This window comes from Oncorhynchus mykiss, chromosome 5, assembly GCF_013265735.2.
Source record: "Oncorhynchus mykiss isolate Arlee chromosome 5, USDA_OmykA_1.1, whole genome shotgun sequence".
Classification (NCBI taxonomy): Eukaryota; Metazoa; Chordata; class Actinopteri; order Salmoniformes; family Salmonidae; genus Oncorhynchus; species Oncorhynchus mykiss.
Window position 1 is genome coordinate 84,088,403 of NC_048569.1, and position 27,375 is coordinate 84,115,777.

Sequence of the window (27,375 nt, forward strand, 5' to 3'; positions counted from 1 at the left end):
CTGTGTCTGGTTTATCTTGCATGTCCCGGACGAGTTTTTACCTTGCTCTCTCTCTCCCGGCTCCGTCTAGATTTTACCTTGCTCTCTCTCTCCCGTCTCTGACTAGTTTTTACCTTGCTCTCTCTCTCCCGTCTCTGACTGGTTTTTACATTGCTCTCTCTCTCCCGGCTCCGTCTAGTTATTACCTTGCTCTCTGACTAGTTTTTACCTTGCTCTCTCTCTCCCGTCTCTGACTAGTTATTACCTTGCTCTCTCTCTCCCGTCTCTGACTAGTTTTTACCTTGCTCTCTCTCTCCCGTCTCTGTCTAGTTTTTACCTTGCTCTCTCTCTCCAGTCTCTGTCTAGTTTTTACCTTGCTCTCTCTCTCCCGTCTCTGACTAGTTATGACCTTGCTCTCTCTCTCCCGTCTCTGTCTAGTTATTACCTTGCTCTCTCTCCCGTCTCTGTCTAATTTTTACCTTGCTCTCTCTCTCTCCCGTCTCTGACTAGTTTTTACCTTGCTCTCTGACTAGTTTTTACCTTGCTCTCTCTCTCCCGTCTCTGACTAGTTATTACCTTGCTCTCTCTCTCCCGTCTCTGACTAGTTATGACCTTGCTCTCTCTCTCCCGTCTCTGTCTAGTTTTTACTTTGCTCTCTGTCTAGTTTTTACCTTGCTTTCTGTCTAGTTATTACCTTGCTCTCTCTCTCCCGTCTCTGTCTAGTTTTTACCTTGCTCTCTGACTAGTTATTACCTTGCTCTCTCTCTCCTGTCTCTGACTAGTTATTACCTTGCTCTCTCTCTCCCGTCTCTGTCTAGTTTTTACCTTGCTCTCTGTCTAGTTTTTACCTTGCTCTCTGTCTAGTTATTACCTTGCTCTCTCTCTCCCGTCTCTGTCTAGTTTTTACCTTGCTCTCTGACTAGTTATTACCTTGCTCTCTCTCTCCTGTCTCTGACTAGTTATTACCTTGCTCTCTCTCTCCCGTCTCTGACTAGTTTTTACCTTGCTCTCTCTCTCCCGTCTCTGTCTAGTTATTACCTTGCTCTCTCTCTCCCGTCTCCGTCTAGTTTTTACCTTGCTCTCTCTCTCCCGTCTCTGTCTAGTTTTTACCTTGCTCTCTCTCCCGTCTCTGACTAGTTTTTACCTTGCTCTCTCTCTCTCCCGGCTCCGTCTAGTTTTTACCTTGCTCTCTCTCTCCCGTCTCTGTCTAGTTTTTACCTTGCTCTCTCTCTCCCGGCTCCGTCTAGTTTTTACCTTGCTCTCTCTCTCCCGTCTCTGTCTAGTTTTTACCTTGCTCTCTCTCTCCCGTCTCTGTCTAGTTTTTACCTTGCTCTCTGTCTAGTTTTTACCTTGCTTTCTGTCTAGTTATTACCTTGCTCTCTCTCTCCCGTCTCTGTCTAGTTTTTACCTCGCTCTCTGACTAGTTATTACCTTGCTCTCTCTCTCCTGTCTCTGACTAGTTATTACCTTGCTCTCTCTCTCTCCCGTCTCTGTCTAGTTTTTACCTTGCTCTCTGTCTAGTTTTTACCTTGCTCTCTGTCTAGTTATTACCTTGCTCTCTCTCTCCCGTCTCTGTCTAGTTTTTACCTTGCTCTCTGACTAGTTATTACCTTGCTCTCTCTCTCCTGTCTCTGACTAGTTATTACCTTGCTCTCTCTCTCCCGTCTCCGTCTAGTTTTTACCTTGCTCTCTGTCTAGTTTTTACCTTGCTCTCTGTCTAGTTATTACCTTGCTCTCTCTCTCCCGTCTCTGTCTAGTTTTTACCTTGCTCTCTCTCCCGTCTCTGACTAGTTTTTACCTTGCTCTCTCTCTCCTGTCTCTGACTAGTTATTACCTTGCTCTCTCTCTCCCGTCTCCGTCTAGTTTTTACCTTGCTCTCTGTCTAGTTTTTACCTTGCTCTCTGTCTAGTTATTACCTTGCTCTCTCTCTCCCGTCTCTGTCTAGTTTTTACCTTGCTCTCTCTCCCGTCTCTGACTAGTTTTTACCTTGCTCTCTCTCTCCCGGCTCCGTCTAGTTTTTACCTTGCTCTCTCTCTCCCGTCTCTGTCTAGTTTTTACCTTGCTCTCTCTCTCCCGGCTCCGTCTAGTTTTTACCTTGCTCTCTCTCTCCCGTCTCTGACTAGTTATTACCTTGATCTCTCTCTCCCGTCTCTGACTAGTTATGACCTTGCTCTCTCTCTCCCGTCTCTGTCTAGTTTTTACCTTGCTCTCTGTCTAGTTTTTACCTTGCTTTCTGTCTAGTTATTACCTTGCTCTCTCTCTCCCGTCTCTGTCTAGTTTTTACCTTGCTCTCTGACTAGTTATCACCTTGCTCTCTCTCTCCTGTCTCTGACTAGTTATTACCTTGCTCTCTCTCTCCAGTCTCTGTCTAGTTTTTACCTTGCTCTCTGTCTAGTTTTTACCTTGCTCTCTGTCTAGTTATTACCTTGCTCTCTCTCTCCCGTCTCTGTCTAGTTTTTACCTTGCTCTCTCTCCCGTCTCTGTCTAGTTTTTACCTTGCTCTCTCTTTTCGGCTCCGTCTAGTTTTTACCTTGCTCTCTCTCTCCCGTCTCTGACTAGTTTTTACCTTGCTCTCTCTCTCCCGTCTCTGTCTAGTTTTTACCTTGCTCTCTCTCTCCCGTCTCTGTCTAGTTATTACCTTGCTCTCTCTCTCCCGTCTCTGTCTAGTTTTTACCTTGCTCTCTCTCTCCCGTCTCTGACTAGTTATTACCTTTCTCTCTCTCTCCCGTCTCTGACTAGTTATTACCTTGCTCTCTCTCTCCCGTCTCTGACTAGTTATTACCTTGCTCTCTCTCTCCCGTCTCTGACTAATTTTTACCTTGCTCTCTCTCTCCCGTCTCTGACTAGTTATTACCTTGCTCTCTCTCTCCCGTCTCTGTCTAGTTTTTACCTTGCTCTCTCTCTCCCGTCTCTGACTAGTTATTACCTTGCTCTCTGTCTAGTTTTTACCTTGCTCTCTGACTAGTTATTACCTTGCTCTCTCTCTCTCCCGTCTCTGACTAGTTATTACCTTGCTCTCTCTCTCCCGTCTCTGACTAGTTTTTACATTGCTCTCTCTCTCCCGGCTCCGTCTAGTTATGACCTTGCTCTCTCTCTCCCGTCTCTGTCTAGTTTTTACCTTGCTCTCTCTCTCCCGTCTCTGACTAGTTATTACTTTGCTCTCTCTCTCCCGTCTCTGACTAGTTATTACCTTGCTCTCTCTCTCCCGTCTTTGTCTAGTTTTTACCTTGCTCTCTCTCTCCCGTCTCTGTCTAGTTTTTACCTTGCTCTCTCTCTCCCGTCTCTGACTAGTTTTTACCTTGCTCTCTCTCTCCCGTCTCTGTCTAGTTTTTACCTTGCTCTCTCTCTCCCGTCTCTGACTAGTTTTTACCTTGCTCTCTCTCTCCCGTCTCTGACTAGTTTTTACATTGCTCTCTCTCTTCCGACTCTGTCTAGTTTTTACCTTGCTTTCTCTCTCTCCATGTCTGGTGTTTAGCTTGCTCTCACTCTGTCTAGTTTTTACTTTGCTCTCTCTCTGTCTAGTTCTTACCTTGGGTTGTCAGACGGTTGTTTTGCAGATTTAGTGTTTCCAGTTGCTGCAGACGTGCCAGGTCCTCAACAGTTAATAGTTCTATCCGGTTGTTCTAAGACAAAGCGGAGGCATAGAGGAGACACAAATATTATTTGCCAGAACAGCAATGCCTCATTCATTCATTATTGACTGACAGCCTAATTTGACTTCCGCCTTGGAGAGCATTCACTAATGCTTTTAAAACTTTACATCAGTCCTATGAAGGAAGATCTATCAGGTTTTAGGTGTGTGTGACCCACTTGTGGTAAGATCTATCAGACATTGGGTGTGTCTGTCAATGTCCAATTCACTCGTGCTAACTGACTGATATGTGACTAATGCAGGGGTGTCAAACACATTTCGCCCCGGGAGTCACAATCTTCAGCAAAGTCCGGAGGGCCTCACTTAAAATGTGTTGTATTTCCTTGCCATCACAATTTTCAAAAAATAGTCCTCTATCCATCGTTTTTGGATTTTTCTAGCTTTCATTTGGGTGATTATTAACGAGCTGGACACAGTCAAGAAACTGTATGAATACAGGTCCATTATCATTTCTATACAGTTTCAATTTAGTTTTAAGAATTTTAAAGTACAGTACCAGTCAAAAGTTTGGACACACCTACTCATTCAAGGGTTTGTTTTTATTTTTTACTATTTTCTACATTGTAGAATAATAGTGAAGACATCAAAACTATGAAATGACACATATGGAATCATGTAGTAACCAAAAAAAGTATTAAACAAACAAAAATGTATTTTAGAAAACATTACATGTTACAATTAGTTTTGTTCTGTAGAAAAAAAGAAAGAAAGAAAGAAAATGTATATACAGTACATACAGTATCAGACAAAATTTCGGCCACACCTGCTCATTCAACGTTTTTCTTAATTCTTACTATTTTCTACATTGTAGACGAATGAAGACATCACAACTATGAAATAACACATATGGAATCATGTAGTACGCAAAAAAGAGCTGAACAAATCTAAATATATTTTATATTTCAGATTCTTCAATGTAGCCATCCTTTGCCTTGATGACAGCTTTGCACACTCTTGGCATTCTCTCAAACAGCTTCATAAGGAATACTTTTCCAAGTCGTGATGGAGTTCCCACATATGCTGAGCCCTTGTTGGCTGCTTTTCCTTCACTCTGCGGTCCAACTCATCTCAAACCATCTCAATTGGGTTGAGGTCGGGTGATTGTGGAGGTCAGGTCATCTGATGCAGCACTCCATCACTCTCCTTCTTGGTCAAATAGCCCTTACACAGCCTGGAGTTTTGTTTTGGGTCATTGTCCTGTTGAAAAACAAATGACAGTCCCACTAAGCGCAAACCAGATGGGATAGCGTATCACTGCAGAATGCTGTGGTAGCCATGCTGATTAAGTGTGCCTTGAATTCTAAATAAATCACTGACATTGTCACCAGCAAAGCACCCCCACACCATCACATCTCCTCCATGCTTCATGGTGGGAACCACACAAGCGGAGATCATCCGTTCACCTACTCTGTGTCTCACCAAAGGACAAAAGAACAGATTTCCACTGGTCTAATATCCATTGCACTTGTTTCTTGGCCCAAGCAAGTCTCTTATTCTTATTGGTGTCCTTTAGAAGTGGTTTATTTGCTGCAATTCGACCATGATGGCCTGATTCCCGCAGTCTCCTCTGAACAGTTGATGTTGAGATGTGTCTGTTACTTGAACTCTGTGAAGCATTTATTTGGGCTGCAATCTGAGGTGCTGTTAACTCTAATGAACGTATCCGGTGCACCAGATGTAACTCTGGGTCTTCCTTTCCTGTGGCGGTGTCACGAGTCCGACCGAGGGTGGCTTCCCTTCCCGGTCGGGTGGCGCTCGACGGTCGTCGTCACCGGCCTATTAGATGCCACTGATTGTCTTTCCTCCCCCTCCTTGTATGTTTATTGGTAGCACCTGTTTGTGATGATAAGTTGGGCTTCTTTAGACAGCCGGCCCGCCTGTTTGTTGTGCGGGATTAATCATTGTAACCTTCGGCTCTGTAGTAGAGGAACGTGTTTGTTCCTGGTCGTGCATTTTTCAGTTGTACATTTTTCATTCCCCGTGTTTGGGGCCGTTATTATTGTGAGCACCCTGTTGGTGCAATTAAAGAGCACAACATTGCACTCTCTGTCTCCTGCGTTTGACTCCACACCCACGACACCCGGAGCATTACAGGCGGTCATGACAGCCATTTTCATCATAGCGCTTAATGGTTTTTGAGATCGCACTTGAAACTTTCAAAGTTCTTGACATTTTCCGGATTGACTAACCTTCGTGTTTTAAAGTAATGATGGACTGACTGTAGGTGGGTGCCAGTACAGAGTCAATGTGCAGGGGCACAGGTTAGTTGAGGTAGTATGTACATGCAGGTAAAGCTAATTAAAGTCACTATGCATAGATGACAACAGAGAGTGGCAGTGGTGTGGAGAGGGGAAGGGGGGAGGGGGCAATGCAAATAGTCTGGGTAGCCATTTGACTAGATGTTCAGGAGACTGCAATAGAGACTGCATCATCTGTGGATCTGTTGGGGTGGTATGCAAAATGGAGTGGGTCTAGGGTTTCTGGGATGATGGTGTTGATGTGAGCCATGACCAGTCTTTCAAAGCACTTCATGGCTACAGATGTGAGTGCTACAGGTCGGTAATCATTTAGGCAGGTTACCTTAGTGTTCTTGGGCACAGGCACTATGGTGGTCTGCTTAAAACATGTTGGTATTACAGACTCGGACAGGGAGAGGTTGAAAATGTCAGTGAAGACACTTGCTAGTTGGTCAGCGCATGCTCGCAGCACGTCCTGGTAATCCGTCTGGCCCTGCGGCCTTGTGAATGTTGATCAGTCTAAAGGTCTTACTCACATCGGCTATGAAGAGCGTGATCACACAGTCTTCCGGTACAGCTGGTGCTCTCATGCATGTTTCAGTGTTATTTGCCTCGAAGTGAACATAGAAGTAGTTCAGCTCGTCTTTTAGGCTGTTGTCACTGGGCAGTTCTCGGTTGTGTTTCCCTTTGTAGCTTGTAACGGTTTGCAGACCCTGCCACATCCGACGAGCCTCAGAGCCGGTGTAGTACGACTAGATCTTAGTCCTGTAAATTTTTGCTTGTAAGCAGGAATCAGGAGGATGGAATTATGGTCAGATTTGCCAAATGGAGGGCGAGGGAGAGCTTTGTATGCGTCTCTGTGTGTGGAGTATAGGTGGTCCAGAGTTATTTTCCCTCTGGTAGCACATTTAAAATTTGTTCAAACTGATTTAAGTTTCCCTGCATTAAAGTCCCCGGCTAATAGGAGCGCCAACTCTGGGTGAGCGTTTTCTTGTTTGCTTATGGCGGAATACAGCTCATTCAATTCTATCTTAGTGCCTGCCTCTGACTGTGGTGGTATGTAAATAGCTACAAAGAATACAGATGAAAACACTCTAGGTAGGTAGTGTGGTCTACAGCTTATCATAAGAAACTCAACCTCAGGGGAGTAATAGCACGAGACTTCCTTAGATATTGTGCACCAGCTGTTGTTTACAAGAATATATAGACCGCCGCCCCTTATCTTACCAGACGCTGCTGTTCTATCCTGCCGGTACATCGTATAACCAGCCAGCTGTACATTGATGTTGTCGTTGTTCAGCCACGACTCCGTGAAGCATAAGATGTTACAGTTTTTAATGTCCCGTTGGTAGTTTAATCTTAACCGTAACTCTGCGATTTTATTGTCCAAAGATTGCACATTTGCTAGCAGAACTGAGGGAAGTGGGGGTTTATTCGATCGCCTTCAACTTCTCAGCAGGCAGCACACTCTCTGGCCTCTTTTTCTCAGCCTCCTCTTCATGCAGATCACGGGGCTCGGGGCCTGTTCCCGAGGAAGCCGTATATCCTCCGCCTCGGGCTCGTCAGAGTCGTGAAAGAAGATAAAGGATTCTGCTAGTCCGTGGTGAGTAATCGCAGTCCTGATGTCTAGAAGTTATTTTCGGTCATAAGAGACGGTAGCGGCAACATTATTTACAAAATGAGTAAAAAAATAAGTCACAAATAACACAGATAAACAAACAAATAACACAATCAGTTGGGGGCATGTAAAACGTCTGCCTTCTGCTCCGGCCCCATTTTAATTTACTATGGACTTGGTCTTTTACCAAATAGGGCTATCTTCTGTATACCACCTCTACCTCGTCACAACACAACTGATAGGCTCAAACGCATTAAGAAGGAAAGAAATTCCACAATATAACTTTTAACAAGGTACACCTGTTAATTGAAATGCATTCCAGGTGATTACCTCATGAAGCTGGTTGAGAGATTGCCAAGAGTGTGCAAAGCTGTCATCAAGGCAAAGGGTGACTACTTTGAAGAATCTCAAATATATTTAAAACATTTTGGTTACTGAATGATTCTATATGTGTTATTTCATAGATTTGATGTCTTCACTATTATTCTACAATGTAAAAAATAGTAAACATAAAGAAAAAACCTGGAATGAACCCCCCCCTCAACCCTCCCCACCGGTCTAATGGATGTGTGATTACCCACCTGTAGGAAGAGAATGTGGGTGTTGGGTGTGTATGACCCACCTGCAGCGAGAGAATGCGCGTGCTCTCAGACAGCTCACTAGGAAAGTCCATGAGGTCAACCCCAGCACAGTCCACTGCTCCCTCCTCTGTACAGCTACACTCGCCAGGACACACCACCGGCTCCACCTTCGCCACGGCCGGGACCAGGAAGGTCTCTATCTCTGTTTCCTCCATGGTATCGTCCTCTTCCTCTTCCTCCTGGGGCTCCAGAGGGGCTTGGCAGTGCACCAGAGCCCAGGCCAGGAGCAACACAGTCAGGCCCTGCAGCAGAGATGTCCTGGCCATGTCTGCTGGTGGTGCCTGGTCGTCTCACTTCTTCAGCTACCTGACCTACCTGAGCTGCCCTGTACCACCGATGGTCAGATAGGTCTGGAAAACAGTTTAATAACAGTGTATTGCATCAAATGGATGGATAAATTAAGTAGATATTGTGTAATCAGTGCCCATAGATAACATATCACAATTAATAAGAGGGACACATTTTTTTATGTTGCCTTTATAGAGGTTTTCAACAGAAAATAAATGCTTACATTTACATTTTAGTCATTTAGCAGAAGCGACTTACAGTAGTGAGTACATACATGTTCATACTTTTTTCATACTGAGCAAATAGAACAATGGTCCTGCATAGCCAAATTATATTTTGACAGGAGAGATAAAACATAAAAGGATGTGTACTACAGAAGGTAGCTCATGTTGCTCACATTGTCAGAACAGCAGGCCTCCCGGCGGTGGTTAGGCGAAGGAGGACACAAAGTGTAGTATCTGTGACAATAAAAAGCATCTTACATTTTAGTTCCACTGCCCCAACAACCAACCCTGGAGTGCTGAGCAGGGCTGGCCATCCCTGACCACCTGCAAGGACCGAGGATTGTTAGACATTTTGTTCCTGTTTGGCTTATTTTTCAAATCTGTTCTCTCATACCTTTTGTTGATTTTATGGGTTGACATACAGTACCCAGCATCCATGTTCTCTTTTATTAAAATATATATATAATAATATATACACAAAGTCTGTTGTTGTTTTTTGTGTGTTTTTTTTTTTTACAATAAAGACATTGCGGTGCTGCTATGCAGTGTAGTTAAGTTGCCTTCTCTTGTGCTGATGGACATGTTCCAAACAGGCACTCTGCTCTCCTGGCTAACCTTTAAAAACCATTCATCTACCAGAGAGCGCATAGCACCAGTCTGTCCAATCCAGCTGAGGGACTGGAGAGACACTACTACTTCACCTCTGTGTGTGTGTGTGTGTGTGTGTGTGTGTGTGAACCAGGGGAATCACAGTGTGTCTAAACACCAGCCAAGTGTCTATGTTCACATCAGATGAGAAAAACATGTGACCCTGAGTATGGTGCTGTATCCCCCACACACATGTGCACACATACCACCCACTCTGGCAATAACAAATGCACAACGCATATAGCAGGAATCCATTAAACCCCACATGCACTATGCTACTCATAAACCGACTGATCACATTCTCACACCAACCTAAATTATTAGTTTACACGCTTAAAAACATTGAACATTGAATCAAAATCTCAGCTATTTAATATTTTTATATGTTTTATGTGATAGTCTGTAAAAGCTCGTACACATCTGGACAGCTGTGCACTTGCACAACTTACTATTATTCGCTAAGATAATGGTTGGCACTCTGCCACTCAGTCCATAAACAGTCCAGTCATTCACTACTATATTACTATATGATTGGTGGCACATTATCAATTCATAGTCAGCCCATAATGCATTACGAACATTAGACTCTGTCCACATGAGAGCCATATAACTTGAGCCAGTATGCTACAGCAGGAAAATCATTCTGCAGCAACAGGAAATGTGAACTATTATGTGGATTATAATTAATGGACATTTTTGTATGGGTTGATACATTTTTCATTAGGGAAAATCAAGTCTGACATTTCAAAGTAGATATAACAAACTTCAGAAACCTTTTTAAACCTCAAATATGCTATTCGTTTAAAATTGCACCATTGCTGTTTTCCTGCAACAGGATGATCAAATTAAGATCTTACATTATATACAGAGCATCTATTTAAAGCTCTGGTCCACATGTTCAAAGTGCCATGAAGCATTATCTAACAAGAGCCTAACGTATAAAGTAACAAGCGTGCATGCATAAATACATACTCAAATATTACAGAAGATATCCAGTATACATGCATTCTTTACCTTCTCTGACAGAGAGAGGTTAGCAGAGACAGAGACAGAGGCAAAGCAGTCTGGTTTCCAGTCCAGCCAGAGACAGTCCCATAGCAGGATAGAGAGGAGCCACAGTAACTACACAGTCACTCCCAGGGCCGGCCCTGGTCAGTTCAGATCCAGATCCCCACCAGATGTGACAGGAGAGTGGGAGTGAGAGAGGAAAAGTTCAGAGAAAGAAGGAGAGAAGGAAAGAGAGAAGAGAGAGAGGGAAAACAGTGCGAGTGGGAGAGGAAACTGAGTTGAAGGATAGCCAAATGCCCAGAATTCTTTGCTTTCTTGCTTCTATTTTTTTAGTCGTCTGAGACAGGTTTTTACCAATCCCTATATGGTAATGAAAACATTTCATGTTGCAATTCGTTTTTTCTGTAGAAAGAAAGAAAGAAAGAAAGAAAGAAAGAAAGAAAGAAAGAAAGAAAGAAAGAAAGAAAGAAAGAAAGAAAGAAAGAAAGAAAGAAAGAAAGAAAGAAAGAAAGAAAGAAAGAAAGAAAATGTATATACAGTACATACAGTATATATATAGTACAAGTCAAAAGTTGGCACACCTAATCATTCAAGGGTTTTTCTTTATTTTTAATATTTTCTACATTGTAGAATAACAGTAAAGACATCAAAACTATGAAATAACACATATGGAATCATATAGTAACCAAAAAAAGTGTTAAACAAATCTAAATATATATTTGATATTTGATATTCTTCAAAGTAGCCACCATTTCCTTGATGACAGCTTTGCACACTCTCTGCATTTTCTCAACCAGCTTCATGAGGTAGTCACCTGGAATGCATTTCAATTAACAGGTGTGCCTTGTTAGAAGTTAATTTGTGGAATTTCTTTCATTCTTAATGTGTTTGAGCCAATCAGTAGTGTTGTGACAAGGTAGGGGTGGTACACAGAAGATAGCCCTATTTGGAAATAGACCAAGTCCAGAAAAGCAACCCACAAGTGCTCAGCATATGTGGGAACTGCTTCAAGACGGTTGGAAAAGCATTCCAGGTGAAGCTGGTTGAGAGAATGCCAAGAGTGTGCCAAGCTGTCATAAAGGCAAAGGTTGACTACTTAGAAGAATATAAAATATATTTAGATTTGTTTAACACTTTTTTTGGTTACTACATGATTCCATTTGTGTTATTTCATAATGTAATGTCTTCACTATTATTCTGCAATGTAGAACACAGTAAAAAATAAAGAAAAACCCTGGAATGAGTAGATGTGTCCAAACATTTGACTGGTACTGTATATATTTCTCATGAATCAACAGAGATTAGTATCACAGCGAAACTGAGTGAGTATATTGGACTGAAAGTATCTTGGATGAACTTAAAAGTAATTTCACTTCAAATAGATGATGTTGCTGAATCATACATTCCCTGTTTCTTCTTTGAGCCTGCTACAAAGAGAGTTATCATGACCCAGGGAGCCAGGAATGTTAGTAACATTGTCTTGTTAGCAATTTGTTCCCTCAAAGGCCTAAACATCTTCTCCTGTTTTCTCATTATATCACATCGAACAACTGCAGTGCTTGAGATTAAAGAAATAAACGTTTTACTAAAGATGAACAAAAACTGTAACCAATATGAGCCTAGAAACTGATCAGTATTAGAAAATAAGTATTTATAGAGAGCTCATGTAATCCACATTTATCTTGAAAGGGCATTTATTTTGAAGACATTTCATATAGACAGGAAACAAGAGTCTGCCCGAAAGAGGCGACAGACAGGATATGGCCTAATAACTCACACGTTGTGTAGAAGGGTCTCTCTCTACATAGTCTATACCTCCCATTAGGCGTTATGGTGTTGTACATCTGCTTTTTGTAAAAATGTCTTTGTATCACAAATTATGTTAATTCCACCAACAGCAGGCCTATTTTTCTATATTCCCTAAGACACTTCTCAGAGGACATTCCGCCGGAGCTATGTCACATAAATTATAGGACTAAACCTGGATCAAAAATAAATTATAAAGTATGACACAGTGGCTTCCTTCCTGATTCCTATGGCTGTAAACTGTGAATTTAGATAGAAAGAAGTAATTATCACTTTGGGGCAGTTTTCCAGACAGATATTAAGCCTAGTCCTGGACTAGGGGGGGTGTTATCTGTTAAAGGGGAACTCAAAAATGATCTTTTAGCATTTTTTTCATTAGTCCACTGTTGATAGAGTCCCAAAATGTGTTGCATGTCAGCAGTCAAGTTTTCAAGATATTGGACATTCAAGAAGCAAAGTGTCACTGGCCACATCATCATGATGATTTAAAATGTATCCACTTTAAAGTCAAGTGAAGAGAGAGTCTGACTAGACTGGCCGTGCACGTCTGCAGAGCCGCATTCCCATCTGAGGCTATGAGGCCTTGATTTGGGCCTGTATTTTTATTTTATTTATTTTTATTTCACCTTTATTTAACCAGGGAAGGCAAGTTGAGAACAAGTTCTCATTTACAACTGAGACCTGGCCAAGATAAAGCAAAGCAGTTCGACACATACAACAACACAGAGTTACACATGGAGTAAAACAAACATACAGTCAATAATACAGTATAAACAAGTCTATATACGATGTGAGCAAATGAGGTGAGATAAGGGAGGTAAAGGCAAAAAAAGGCCATGGTGGCGAAGTAAATACAATATAGCAAGTAAAACACTGGAATGGTTGATTTGCAGTGGAAGAATGTGCAAAGTAGAAATAAAAATAATGGGGCGCAAAGGAGCAAAATAAATAAATACAGTAGGGAAAGAGGTAGTTGTTTGGGCTAAATTATAGGTGGGCTATGTACAGGTGCAGTAATCTGTGAGCTGCTCTGACAGCTGGTGCTTAAAGCTAGTGAGGGAGATAAGTGTTTCCAGTTTCAGAGATTTTTGTAGTTCGTTCCAGTCATTGGCAGCAGAGAACTGGAAGGAGAGGCGGCCAAAGAAATAATTTGTTTTGGGGGTGACCAGAGAGATATACCTGCTGGAGCGCGTGCTACAGGTGGGTGATGCTATGGTGACCAGCGAGCTGAGATAAGGGGGGACTTTACCTAGCAGGGTCTTGTAGATGACATGGAGCCAGTGGGCTATGAAGCGAGGGCCAGCCAACGAGAGCGTACAGGTCGCAATGGTGGGTAGTATATGGGGCTTTGGTGACAAAACGGATGGCACTGTGATAGACTGCATCCAATTTGTTGAGTAGGGTATTGGAGGCTATTTTGTAAATGACATCGCCGAAGTCGAGGACTGGTAGGATGGTCAGTTTTACAAGGGTATGTTTGGCAGCATGAGTGAAGGAAGCTTTGTTGCGAAATAGGAAGCCAATTCTAGATTTAACTTTGGATTGGAGATGTTTGATGTGGGTCTGGAAGGAGAGTTTACAGTCTAACCAGACACCTAGGTATTTGTAGTTGTCCACGTATTCGAAGTCAGAGCCGTCCAGAGTAGTGATGTTGGACAGGCGGGCAGGTGCAGGCAGCGATCGGTTGAAGAGCATGCATTTAGTTTTACTTGTATTTCAGAGCAATTGGAGGCCATGTATGCAGGGGTTATTATTATTATTATTATTATTACAAATAATCTTGTTACTGTAATTGAGTAGCTTTTGGAGTACTTGTACCTTTTTTTTTCAAAGTCAGTAATTTTACTTTTACTTAAGTAAGTTCTGAATTAATGATTGTACTTCGCTACCTTATTAAAATCCGTTATCCGTTATAGAGTACAATTTTGTAGGCTGTACATAACAGAAGATCATGACGGCACGGAAACTTTGCAACTCTGAGCCAGAAAAAAATGCTCATCGTTGTCTAGTCAGTGACCAATTAAATCAAATTTCACGCATCGCGCCAATCAAATCAAGCTGTGCACACAAACTGAACGATGATGATCGGAAGATTTTCAAAAAGGCAAAAATAACTTAGTTTAGTAGGAGACATGTCGTGAAAGATTGGAACGTTTTTTTATCAAAGCAGTTTGTGTGAAAACAATGGAGATGGAGGAGACTGTTTAGTTTAAATGAGTTTAATTTATTGCACCAAAGAAAACAAGTGATTAACAACAATACAGATAAAAACAACAACAACAAAACAGTGTGCAGGTGTGGTTGGAAGCCCAATGGCTTATATGGAAACCACAACACAAAAAATATATACAATAGATAAGTACAAACATAAAAACAGGTAGTTAAAACAGATAAAACTATTAATTATAAATGTATAAATTAACTGATCAGTAATCACAAACATTTTAAAAACTATTTGTTTTGTTTAAATGTGTGTGTGTAAGTGTGCATGTGAGTGTGTGAAAGTTAGGCTATATGGAGGAGATTACTGAGTAGTTTGCTTCATCAGGCTGACCCCCAGTCTTCGTTTTAAGTTATTGAGGGCTGATGATGTTTTAGCAATGTGAAGATAATAAATCCTGAGTATGGTACCTCTGTATCTGATAAAGAATTGACTATGTGAGGTGTGGCAGTGGGGAAGGTGAAGGTTATCGCAGTGTCTTGTGTTGTTTCAGAATTAACCTGGAAGAATCCATTGAAGGGTAAAGGTAGACTTCTGGGAGGTATGAGTATTTGTAGATGGAAGTGCATAATTGGTGTACATTCATGTTGTAAATAGAAAAGATATTGAGTTTCTTAAACAAAGGTGCAGTTGGAGCCAGGTATTTAGAGGAGATGGCTAGTCTTGAACATTTATTTTGTATGATAAGTAATTTGTGTAGGTAGGAGGCATATGTACTGGCCCAGACAATATTACATTAAATGAGATAGGGGTAAATTAAGCTATTGTATAGAGTTTGGAAGCAAGCCTAATGAGCCAAACCACTAATATTTCTGATACCAACAGATTTCATCACTTTGTTGCAGACAAATGAAATATGATCTTTCCAGGATAACTTCAAATCAATTAAAACTGGAAGTGGATGTGACTTGTTCCATTTCATTCCCACCAAATGAGATTCTGACTGTTTATTTTTCTAACTAGTGAATACAATACGTTTAGATTGTTTAACATATAAAGATAAAACACTTATCTGGAACCATTCAGACAATTTAGCCATGCCTGAGTTGGCTTCACTAATTTGTTCATAAAAATTGTGTGATAAAATCAAATTGGTGTCTTCAGCAAAGAAGACGCCACAGGATATCTTGGCTCTGGTAGACGCACAGCCGGCTGCATAAACAAATTGTCCTCCAACCAATTATATGTATATTCATGAAAACTGTAATAATGCAATTTAGAAAGTAATATTTCATGATCAACAGTGTCAAAGGCATTCGATAAATCTAAAAACATGTCAAGAGCATATTCGTTGTTTTTGATACACAAGTTGCAAAAGAGCCATATCTGTGGAGTAGTTTTTACAAAAAACATATTTGTGCTCATTTAGAATACAGTGTTGATTTAAATGTTTAAACATACTATTATAAACACATTTTTCTAGGATTTTTGAAAAACATGGTAGTACAGATATTGGGCGATAATTTGTAAAAGATCTTGGATCACCAGATTTATAGAGGGGGATAACTTTGGCGATTTTAAAATCTTTAAGAACAGTACCATTTGCTGTGACCAGTTCTCTTTCAAGCACAGTAGAGGCGATGTAATGCAAGCTTTGCTTACCCACGATGGCGAAGGTGGCTGCCTACAATAACTCTGCCTCAAACATGAGAAAACATTGTAGAGTTAAGATAACTAGCTAGCTATGAATGACAAAAACTGTGTTTTATGGGTGGCTTTGGCAGCTGGCTATCTAATAGTCTAACTTATGTAAGTTAGCATTAGCCTAGTTGTCAAGAATACTAAAGTTAGCAAGCTATCCTTGCAGTAAGAGGCGCAACTTTAGTTTTAGAAGTGGGGGGGCATAATAGTTTTTTTATCCAGTTGGATAAACACTCGAAACAGCCTACCCGACCACTAAGAGGCGTCCGTGTGGCCCCAAAGCAGACCATTGCCTCGTTTTGTATCACATTACAATTACAAAACTGGGGGTTGGGGGGTGCAATGTCATAATGTGGGGGGACATGCCTCCCCAGTGAAAGTTGCGCCCCTGCTTGCAGCTAAGTTAGCTGGCTAGCTACATGGCTAACCAACACTTGATGATGATAGTGACATTGAAGTGCAAGCCATAATGGCTATGTGTGGTGGTGGCTAGCTAGCCAGCCACGTAAGTTATCTGGACTAGCTAACAACATTAGACTAACATCAGCAAGTGAATTAGCTAGCTAGCAAGCTGACGTTAGCTTGCTTGGTCATGACATACCATATTTAGACATTAGCTGACTAAACTCCACTCCATAGTGAAGTAAGGTTTTGATGAACTCCACCAGCGTAGTGGAGCAGAGACCAAGCATTGTGGAATTCAGCTCAGACTACATCAATTCGCCCAAGGTCAATACTTTAAACAAGTATTATTATGAAACACTTACCGTGTACCTATTATTGTCCTCTGTAGTTTTTTTTAGGGGGTAGATAAGCTTTAATAGTGCAGATAGATTGTGGCTTCTATCACCATGTTGGTCTGCATAATTTCCAATCCGCCATATACAGTGGGGAGAACAAGTATTTGATACACTTCCGATTTTGCAGGTTTTCTTACTTACAAAGCATGTAGAGGTCTGTAATTTTTATCATAAGTACACTTCAACTGTGAGAGACGGAATCTAAAATAAAAATCCAGAAAATCACATTGTATGATTTTTAAGTAATTAATTTGCATTTTATTGCATGACATAAGTATTTGATCACCTACCAACCAGTAAGAATCTCGGCTCTCACAGACCTGTTCGTTTTTCTTTAAGAATCCCTCCTGTTCTCCACTCATTACCTGTATTAACTGCACCTGTTTGAACTCGTTACCTGTATAAAAGACACCTGTCCACACACTCAATCAAACAGACTCCAACCTCTCCACAATGGCCAAGACCAGGGAGCTATGTAAGGACATCAGGGATAAAATTGTAGACCTGCAGACGGCTGGGATGGGCTACAGGACAATAGGCAAGCAGCTTGGTGAGAAAGCAACAACTGTTGAAGCAAATATTAGAAAATGGATGAAGTTCAAGATGACGGTCAATCAGCCTCAGTCTGGGGCTCCATGCAAGATCTCGCCTCGTGGGGCATCAACGATCATGCGGAAGGTGAGGGATCAGCCCAGAACTACACGGCAGGACCTGGTCAATGACCTGAAGAGAGCTGGAACCACAGTTTCAAAGAAAACCATTAGTAACACACTACGCCATCATGGATTAAAATCCTGCAGCGCACGCAAGGTCAAGGCTCGTCTGAAGTTTGCCAATGACCATCTGGATGACCCAGAGGAGGAATGGGAGAAGATCATGTAGTCTGATGAGACAAAAATTGAGATTTTTCATCTAAACTCCACTCGCCGTGTTTGGAGGAAGAAGAAGGATGAGTACAACCCCAAGAACACCATCCTAACTGTGAAGCATGGAGGTGGAAACATCATTCTTTGGGGATGCTTTTCTGCAAAGGGGACAGGACGACTGCACCGTATTGAGGGGAGGATGGATGGGGCCATGTATCGCGAGATCTTGGCCAACAACCTCCTTCCCTCAGTAAGAACATTGAAGATGGGTCGTGGCTGGGTCTTCCAGCATGACAACGACCCGAAACACACAGCCAGGGCAACTAAGGAGTGGCTCCGTAAGAAGCATCTCAAGGTCCTGGAGTGGCCTAGCCAGTCTCCAGACCTGAACCCAATAGAAAATCTTTGGAGGGAGCTGAAAGTCCGTATTGCCCAGTAACAGCCCCGAAACCTGAAGGATCTGGAGAAGGTCTGTATGGAGGAGTGGGCCAAAATCCCTGCTGCAGTGTGTGCAAACCTGGTCAAGAACTACAAGAAACATATGATCTCTGTAATTGCATATTGTAAAGGCATATTCACGGTCATTTTCAACCTTTCCTTGTCCCAGTCTGTGATCCCCACAAGCCTCAAGCTGACCACCATCATTTCTGTTCCCAAGAACTCTAAGGCTACCTGCCACAATGACTACCACAGCTTTGCTGGTATGCAACCAACGAGAGCGTACAGGTCACAATGGTGGGTAGTGTATGGGGCTTTGGTGGCAAAACGGATGGCACTGTGATAGACTGCATCCAGTTTGTTGAGTAGAGTGTTGGAGGCTATTTTATAGATGACATCACCGAAGTCGAGGATCGGTAGGATGGTCAGTTTTACGAGGGTATGTTTGGCAGCATGAGTGAAGGATGCTTTGTTGCGATATAGGAAGACAATTCTAGATTTAATTTTGGATTGGAGTTGCTTAATGTGAGTCTGGAAGGAGAGTTTACAGTCTAACCAGACTCCTAGTTATTTGTAGTTGTCCACGTATTCTAAGTCAGAGCGGTCCACAGTAGTGATGCTGGACGGGTTAGCAGGTGCGGGCAGGGATCGGTTGAATAGCATGCATTTAGTTTCCCCTGCGTTTAAGAGCAGTTCGAGGCCACGGAAAGAGAGTTGTATGGCATTGAAGCTCGTCTGGAGGTTAGTTAACACAGTGTCCAAAGAGTGCCAGAAGTATACAGAATCGTGTCGTCTGCGTAGAGGTATACCAGAGAATCACCAGCAGCAAGAGCAACATCATTGATGTATACAGAGAAGAGAGGGATGGGGGACTACAAGCGTATATGAGGCAATCCGTAATTTTGATTAAGACATTAATGAGCGAGCTAGGATGGACGCAGTCAATATAACTATTTGTTTAGCACTTTTGAAATGTACAGCAACAGAATTCAGAACATGGGCCATTCTTACAGTGTTCTCCCTGTACACCAAGTCAGAACCATAGGATAAATAAAGGGGGCATATAAGCAGACAATAAAAGCTCTTACAATATTCAATTAATACATTTCTCTAAAACAGGTTATAGGCTACATAAGAAGGGCAAATACACCAAATTATTAGGGTGAGGCACATGGGCTACTAACATCTTACTGCACAACATACACTTAGTATTACTTTCTTAGCTACAGTATACATATCTCCCTGGCATATTACATAATTTATGCAGCAGCATACAATACATTTTTGGACTCACCTTGTTGTGCTGTGCTCACTTGACCAAGGTGGCGCAGCTGTCCTTCATGGGCAAATTTTGTCATCAAAGTCTGGCATTCTCTGGATTTATGGTGCTTTCAAAACAACTGCGAACTCTAAAAAAAACAGAGTTGAATCATGATGATGTCATTGATCTTCAGGTCGTAGCTCTATAAAGAGGCCGGGTTTACAATTCCGAGTTGGATGACAGTTCAAAACGTATTTTCCCAGCTGGAGCTCGTTTTTTCCAGACTTCCCAGTTGTCTTGAACTCACTGAAGTCAAGTTTGCACAGTTCCAAGTTAACAGTTGTTTGGAACGCAGCACAAATCATGCTTCATTGACAGCATTGCCAATGTTGAATGTTTATCATTTAAAACCACACAGCCACTCCACTGAATAGCAGGCTAGTGATTGCTTTGCAATGCTTGCAGTTTGCCACTGTAACTGATTCCTTCCAAACCACTCATTGTTGAATTTGCAATTTCCAACTTGTTGTGTAATGTTTATGTCCAATGGCCGATATTTATCTATAATTTCTCTTCATTATTTCTCTTCATATGACATGTATTAAGAAGGATTTGCCAGTAGATTGTCGACATGATTCGTGATGGTGACTGCAAGCTGAGAATTTGAAAGTATGATGTTGACATGATCAGTCCAATCAAAACTACTATACATATAGCGTTATTGCTTTTGCGTCTTCTTCACTACGCTGTCTGTGTGGGTGGACCATTTCAGTTTGTCCGTGATGTGTATGCCAAGGAACTTAAAACTTTCCACAGAAAACACTCTAAAGTTTCTAAAACTGTTAAAATGATGTGAGTATAACAGAACTGATTTGGCAGGCGAAACCCCGAGGACAATCCATCCAGGGGGGGGGGGTTGAGGTCATTGGATTTTCCAATGCTTTTATATGGGAAACCCAAATTATTAAGACTCAGATTGCAGTTCCTATGGCTTCAACTAGATGTCAACAGTCTTTAGAAATTGTTCAATGTTTTCGTATTCTTTCTAAGTGTCACTCAGGTGGACTCTAGTCTTTAGGTGCGCGTGAATGAGAGCGCTCCTCGTTGTTTTTCTCTGGTATTGAAAACAGTTTATTCCAACTTAGGGTACCTGGGGTTGGATTAGAAAGGTTAAATGTTTGGACCAAGTTTACAGGTAATTTATTAGATCCTTTGTTTTTGAACTCTGACATAGTGGCTGGATTAACAAGAAGTTTATCTTTGAAATGATGTAAAACACTTGTATAGTCATGAATGTTTAATATTACGAATTTAGTATTTTTGAATTTCGCGCTCAGCAATTTACCGGATCGATCACGTTAACGGGATTCTAGCCATAGGGGATCCATAAGAGGTTTTAATAGTCGCCATGGGTACAACAACACCAATGCACTTGCTAATAAACTCACTCACTGAATCAGCATATACGAATCAGCATATATCAACGTTGTTGTTCAACGCTATCCGGAACATACCCCAGTCCACGTGATCGAAGCAATCTTGAAGCGTGGAATCAGATTGGTCGGACCAGCGTTGAAGAGACCTGAGCATGGGCGTTTCCAGTTTTAGTTTCTGTCTATAGGCTGGGAGCAACAAAATGGAGTCATGGTCAGAGTTGCCGAAAGGAGGGCGAGGTCGGGCTTTGTATGCGTTGCCGAAGTTAGAGTAACAATGATCCAGAATTTTAACAGTCCGGGTCGTGCATTCGATATGCTGATAAAATTTAGGTAGCCTTGTTTTAAGATTAGCTTTGTTAAAATCCCCAGCTACAATAAATGCAGCCTCAGGGTATGTGGTTTCCAGTTTACATGGAGTCCAATGAAGTTCTTTCAGGGCCGTCGAGGTGTCTGCTTGGGGGGGGGGGGGGGGGGGGGGGATATACATGACTGTGATTATAATCGAAGAGAATTCTCTTGGTAGATAATGCGGTCGGTATTTGATTGTAAGGAATTCTAGGCCAGGTAAACAAAATGATGTTGTTATGATGACACCTCAACTCGTTAATCATTAGGCATACACCCCCGCCCTTCTTCTTACCAGAGAGATGTTTGTTTCTGTCGGCATATCCCGAGTGAGCCATGTTTCCGTGAAACAAAGAATGTTACCATCTCTGATGTCTCTCTGAAAGGCAACCCTTGCTCGGATTTCGTGTACCTTGTTGTCAAGAGACTGGACATTGGCGAGTAGTATACTCGGGAGCGGTGTGCCCGTCTACGGAGCCTGACCAGAAGACCGCTCGTGCTGCCCCTTCTGCAGCGCCGTTGTTTTGGGTCGCCTGCTGGGATCCGATCCATTGTCATGGCTTGTGGACCAAACATAGGATCCGCTTCGGTAAAGTCGTATTCCTGGTCATAATGTTGGTAAGTTGACATTGCTCTTCCATCCAATAGTTCCTCTCGGCTGTATGTATTAAGACTAAGACCCTCATTTCCTGGGGTAACAGTGTAAGAATACATAAAAAAAACTAAATATGGCATAGTTTCCTAAGAACGCGAAGCGAGGCGGCCATCTCTGTTCTACAATGTAAAAAATAGTAAAAATAAAGAAAAACCCTGCAATGAGTAGTTGTGTCCAAACTTTTGACTGGTACAGTATATACTCTATATATACAGTATATATTTTTCTGGACTCTGACATTGCTTGTTCTGATATTTCTTCATTTATTTATTTTTACTTTTTGGATTATGGAGTGTATTGTTTTGTATTGTTAAGTGTTACCGTTGGAGCTCAATACACAAGCATTTCGCCGCACCTGCAATGACATCTGCAAATCTGTGTACTCGACCAATACATTTGGATTTTATCATGTTTGCTGATGACACGAAGGTAGTAGGCCTTATCACCGGCAACAATGAGACAGTCTACCGGGAGGAGGTCAGTGACCTGGCAGTGTGGTGCCAGGACAACAACCTCTCCCTCAACGTAAGTAAGAACATGGAGTTGATCATGGACTACAGGAAGGGGGGGCGAGCACACCCCCCATCCACATCGACAGGGCTACAGTGGAGCGGGTCAAGAGCTTCAAGTTCCTCGGTGTCCAAATCACTAAAGACTTAAAATGATCCAAACACATGCAATGAGTCGTGACAAAGGCACAACAGCGCCTCTTCCCCCTCAGGAGGTTGAAAAGATTTGGCATCGGCCCTCAAAAACTTCTACAGCTGTACCATTGAGAGCATCTTGACTGGCTGCATCACTACTTGGTAGGACCATACCTGGCATGATGACTCCTTGCTGTCCCCAGTCCACCTGGCCGTGCTGCTGCTCCAGTTTCAACTTTTCTGCCTGTGATTATTATTATTTGACCATGCTGGTCATTTATGAACATTTGAACATCTTGGCCATGTTCTGTTATAATCTCCACCCCACACAGCCAGAAGAGGACTGGCCACCCCACATAGTCTGGTACCTCTCTAGGTTTCTTCCTAGGTTTTGGCCTTTCTAGGGAGTTTTTCCTAGCCACCGTGCTTCTACACCTGCATTGCTTGCTGTTTGGGGTTTTAGGCTGGGTTTCTGTACAGCACTTTGAGATATCAGCTGATATACGAAGGGCTATATAAATACATTTGATTTTGATTTGATATGGTAACTGCACCACCACGATGGCATAGAGCTACAGAGGGTGGTGCGGACAGCCAAGTACATCACTGGAGCCGAGCTCCCTGCCATCCAGGACATCTACAGTGCATTTGGAAAGTATTCAGACCCCTTCCCTTTTCCACATTTTGTTACACTACAGCCTTGTTCTACATTTAATTTTCCCCTCATCAATCTACACACAATATCCCAAAATGATAAATCGAAAACAGATTTTTTTTACATTTTAGCAACAAACAAAAAAATACAAAAATAAAATATCGTATTTACATAAGTATTCAGACCCTTTGCTATGAGACTTGAAATTGAGCTCAGGTGCATCCTGTATCCATTAATCATCCTGTTTTTCTACAACTTGATTGAAGTCCACCTGTTGTAAATTCAATTGATTGAACATAATTTATGGGCTCCCGGGGCTCCCGAGTGGCGCAGTGGTCTAAGACACTGCATTTCAATGCAAGAGGTGATACTGCTGTGCCTGGATCGAATCCAGGCTGCATCACATCCGGCCGTGATTGGGAGTCCCAAAGGGCGATGCGCAATTGGCCCAGCATCGCCAGGGTAGGCTGTCATTGTAATTAAGAATTTGTTCTTAACTGACTTGTCTAGTTAAATAAAGGTTCCATTTTTAAAAAGAATTGGGAAAGGCACACAATGAGAACTTGTTCATGGTTAAATAAAGGTGAAATATAAAATAAAACACTCCTGCCTAAACAGTGCACTCAGAAAGTATTCCAACTGGTCCGAAAGTTCACCTTCTAACAGAACAAAGACCTTAAGCATACAGTCAGGACAACGCAGGAGTGGCTTCGTGATAAGTTTCTGAATGTCCTTGAGTGGCCCAGCCAGAGCCAGGACTTGAACTTCTCTGGAGAGACCTGAAAATACCTGTGCAGCAATGCTTCCCATCCAACCTGACACGAGCTTGAGAGGATCTGCAGAGAAGAATTGGAGAAACTCCCCAAATACAGGTGTGCCAAACTTGTAGCGTAAAACCCAAGAAGACTTGAGGCTGTAATCGCGGCCAAAGGTGCTTCAACAAAGTACTGAGTAAAGGGTCTGAATACTTATGTAAATGTGATATTTATTGGGGGGGAGGGGGTTATACAATTGCACACATTTCTAAAAGCCTGTTTTTGATTTGTCATTATGGGGTATTGTGTTTAGATTGATGCGGATACAATCTATTTCATTAATTTTAGAATAAAGGCTGTAAAGTAACCAAATGTGGAAACAGTCAAGGGGTCTGAATACTTTCAGAATGCATTGTATATCAAGCTATATGTGCTTCCGCACAGAAAGCAGTACCGGAGCATCAAGTCTGACACCAACAGGTTCCTGAACAGCTTCTATCCCGAAGCCAGAAGACTGATAAATAGCTAACAAAATGGCTACACAGACTATCTGCATTGACCCTTCTATTTTATGTTTGCACTATCTCTATGCACACTCACTCTGCACATTCTACACCCTCACTCACACTCCAACACAAACACACATTTCATTTGCTCTCTCACACACACACACACAACGAGCTGCTACTCTGTTTATCATATATCTTGATGCCTTGTCATCTTACCCCTATACATATCTAACCCTACCACTCCAGTATCCCTACACATTGTAAAGATGGTACTGGAACTGACCCTGGACCCGCCCCCTTATATAGCTCACTTAATTTATTGTGTTCTTTTTTCTATTTCTTGTGTGTCTGGTTGTAATTTACTTTTTAATTAAAAAAATTGATAGCGTTGTTGGGAAAGAGTAAGCAAAAAGGCATTTCACTTTTTTAGTGCACATGACAATAAAACTTGAAACTTGTTGGACTGCTTTTCACTGCAAAGCAAGCCAGGATAGACTCGATTCACTTTGAAAATCAGCGCCTGCTGAAACTGAACAGCAAGTTCTGAGAAGTGAAGGCGTTTGAACAGAACTCCTTTGTTTTTGCACAAGGAACACTACATAACCTAATGTACTCTGTACATGTTTATCAATCTAATGCATCATCTATAGCCCTTTTTCTATTTGAAGTGGGTTTGCACATTCATTTTGTGTTTCCATGATGTTCACAGTACTTCTACTTGAGTCGGATAGTACAGTTTCCACCCCTGCCCATATGTATAGCGCCTCAGAGCGTTGATACAGGATCATTTTCACCTTTCATAATGAATAATATTCTCCTGAGACGTTTCTTGAACACGGGTCCTGTTCTCAGATCAGAAAAGACAACACTCAGCAGAACATCTCTCTTAACTTTCTATGATTCACCATCCTCTTATCACAATTCTGCTCTTTGGTTTTCTCAAGGTCATATTGTGTGTTCACTAGTATTCATAATAGGAATAGTAACCATTTCCGAGTGCTTGGGGCGACTAAAACTTATGCATGTGTTATTGTGTTGAGTTATTAGTGTGACTGGGAGAGTCCATATACCATGTTAGAGAGATTTTATGAGATACAGTGATAGCGAGGGGATTGGTACTGACCGAGGCATCTCGAGATAGACAATAATGAATGAGGACACACGGTATAATAACCCCTGGTCACATCTTTAACGGAGTGCTTACTTGCGAAGCTCTCAGTCAGACAGAATGTGGGGGAAAAAACTTTGTGAACTTCATAACTCATAATCAATTGCTTGCAAATCCTTCTTTCCTGGAAGGTCCTCAGTGAAATTGGATCCAGTCTTAAAAATGGCTTTTTAACCAAAACATCTCAGATTGGCTATCGCGCCTGGTTTACACCCACACTGAAGCTGAACGGGGAGAGGCTCCAAGTTCCACCGCCTGTGTGTGTGTCTGTGTGAAGACACTTTTCAGCTGTGCTGCTGTACTTCATCTTATTCCTCCATGTTAAACCAATCTCCCACACAGCTCCCAGCACAGATAGGATACAAGTACCAGCCTATTTAAAAGTACCAGCCTATTAAACTGTTTGGCAGGGAGAAACCTACATTGGCTATGGTAGTGAATGACATCACCTGGCAGGGTAAATGAGAGGGCTGGCCAATGCTTAGAAAGATTGACATCATAAAGACAAAGGCATTTTTATAAAGTTATAGGCAAAATAAGATAATATTCTGTGTGTTGTTTATGCACCTTCAATGAGTGGTGCAGCGGTCTAAGGCAATGCATCTCAGTGCTAGAGGTGTCACTACAGACCCTGGTTTGATTCCAGGCTGTATCACAACCAGTAGTGATTGGGAGTGTCATAGGTGGCCCATCGTCGTCCGGGTTAGGGTTTGGCCAGGGTAGGCCGTCATTGTAAATAATCATTTGTTCTTAACTGGCTTGCCTAGTTAAATAAAGGCTACATTTAAATAAAAATAATAATATTAAGATGATAATTAGGGGCAATCTGATAACCCCCTAGAACAAATCTTCAAGAAGGCAATTTGGCTCAAAAATGTACCATCCATCTTTATGTTAAAAGGCGATTTCTCCTTTTTACATTCTACAAGCATATGTAACCTTTATTTAACTAGGCAAGTCAGTTAAAAACAAACTCTTGTTTACATTGACGGCCTACACCAACTAGACATGGCTAGCCTCTTTATCTATTGGTACAATGTTACAGGGAGAATTTACAATAAAAAACACTTGAAAAGTAAAGTATGTGATTCAAGAGTGAACAAAGAGGTTGGAGTTTCAATTTGGAGCACAAAAAGGCCAGTTCATTCTTGTTAGTCTGTTTACATTTCACTCTTTCAAAGTCTCTCTATTCAAGAGCACTGAATAGGCGAACTAGATGACTGAGAAATTACACCCATGCTTATTAAAACACGTTTTATACATCTATTAAATAAACATAATATATACACAATATCCTTTCAAATCTCATGGATATGGAACATTACATAGAATGGGACTAGTGGTCACAACTACCATAAATCTGAATAATAACCTTATACCACATACTATAATTGCTATAGGAGGTCACACTCTACATACTTAACATTTCCTAATATTCACCTGTCCACACAGATTTACATTTTGGTGTGGGCATGAGTACAATTTCTGTAATTACTACATTTAAACAGTAAACAATATTAAAGTAGCATTGTTTATGCAAATACGATAATAGAAATGTTTGAGTACTTAAAAGTTGACATTTTAAATATTTAATTGTTGTCCAACACCACTTCACAACTTTTCTAAAAATGAAAGAGAAAAGTAAGCTGTTTTTCATTTCATATTTTCCTAATCACTCAAACAAAATATCAAAACAATTTCAAAAACAGGTGGGTTATAGTTAACCCTGAAAAATGAATGTTACAAAACATTTTACACACTCCCTGCCTAGAAAAACAGCCCTCTTCAGGGAGCGGTCAAAATGTACACAATTGTTACTGTACCTAAAGGGCCATGCTTTATCAATTTCACTCAGGGGGGGGGGGGGGGGGGGGGGTGGG

General features: G+C 41.7%; 1 protein-coding gene and 2 long non-coding RNA genes across 5 annotated transcripts in view; all 3 read right to left on the reverse strand.

Annotated features, from left to right (window-relative positions):
* The window catches only part of podn (podocan), a 54,170-nt gene that overhangs the window by 22,229 nt on the left and 4,566 nt on the right, over positions 1 to 27,375 (reverse strand). Inside the window, exons 1-4 of one of the 3 annotated variants that reach the window (XM_036978571.1) lie at positions 10,302 to 10,558; positions 8,813 to 8,873; positions 8,109 to 8,477; positions 3,509 to 3,602 (exon numbers count right to left, since the gene is read on the reverse strand). In XM_036978571.1, coding sequence (XP_036834466.1) covers positions 3,509 to 3,602; positions 8,109 to 8,393 — 379 coding nt within the window. In that variant the 5' untranslated portion in view covers positions 8,394 to 8,477; positions 8,813 to 8,873; positions 10,302 to 10,558. Of the gene's footprint in view, positions 1 to 3,508; positions 3,603 to 8,108; positions 8,478 to 8,812; positions 8,874 to 10,301; positions 10,561 to 27,375 lie in introns of those variants that run through there. The other 2 variants (XM_036978573.1, XM_036978572.1) reach the window with 2 other exon arrangements.
* LOC118964673 lies at positions 590 to 2,005 on the reverse strand. The gene is made up of 2 exons (XR_005051880.1): positions 1,270 to 2,005; positions 590 to 886 (listed from the first exon to the last, which is right to left on the reverse strand). It is a non-coding gene; the product is annotated as an uncharacterized LOC118964673 (long non-coding RNA).
* On the reverse strand, positions 2,144 to 3,070 carry LOC118964672. Its single transcript, XR_005051879.1, has 2 exons — positions 2,929 to 3,070; positions 2,144 to 2,440 (listed from the first exon to the last, which is right to left on the reverse strand). It is a non-coding gene; the product is annotated as an uncharacterized LOC118964672 (long non-coding RNA).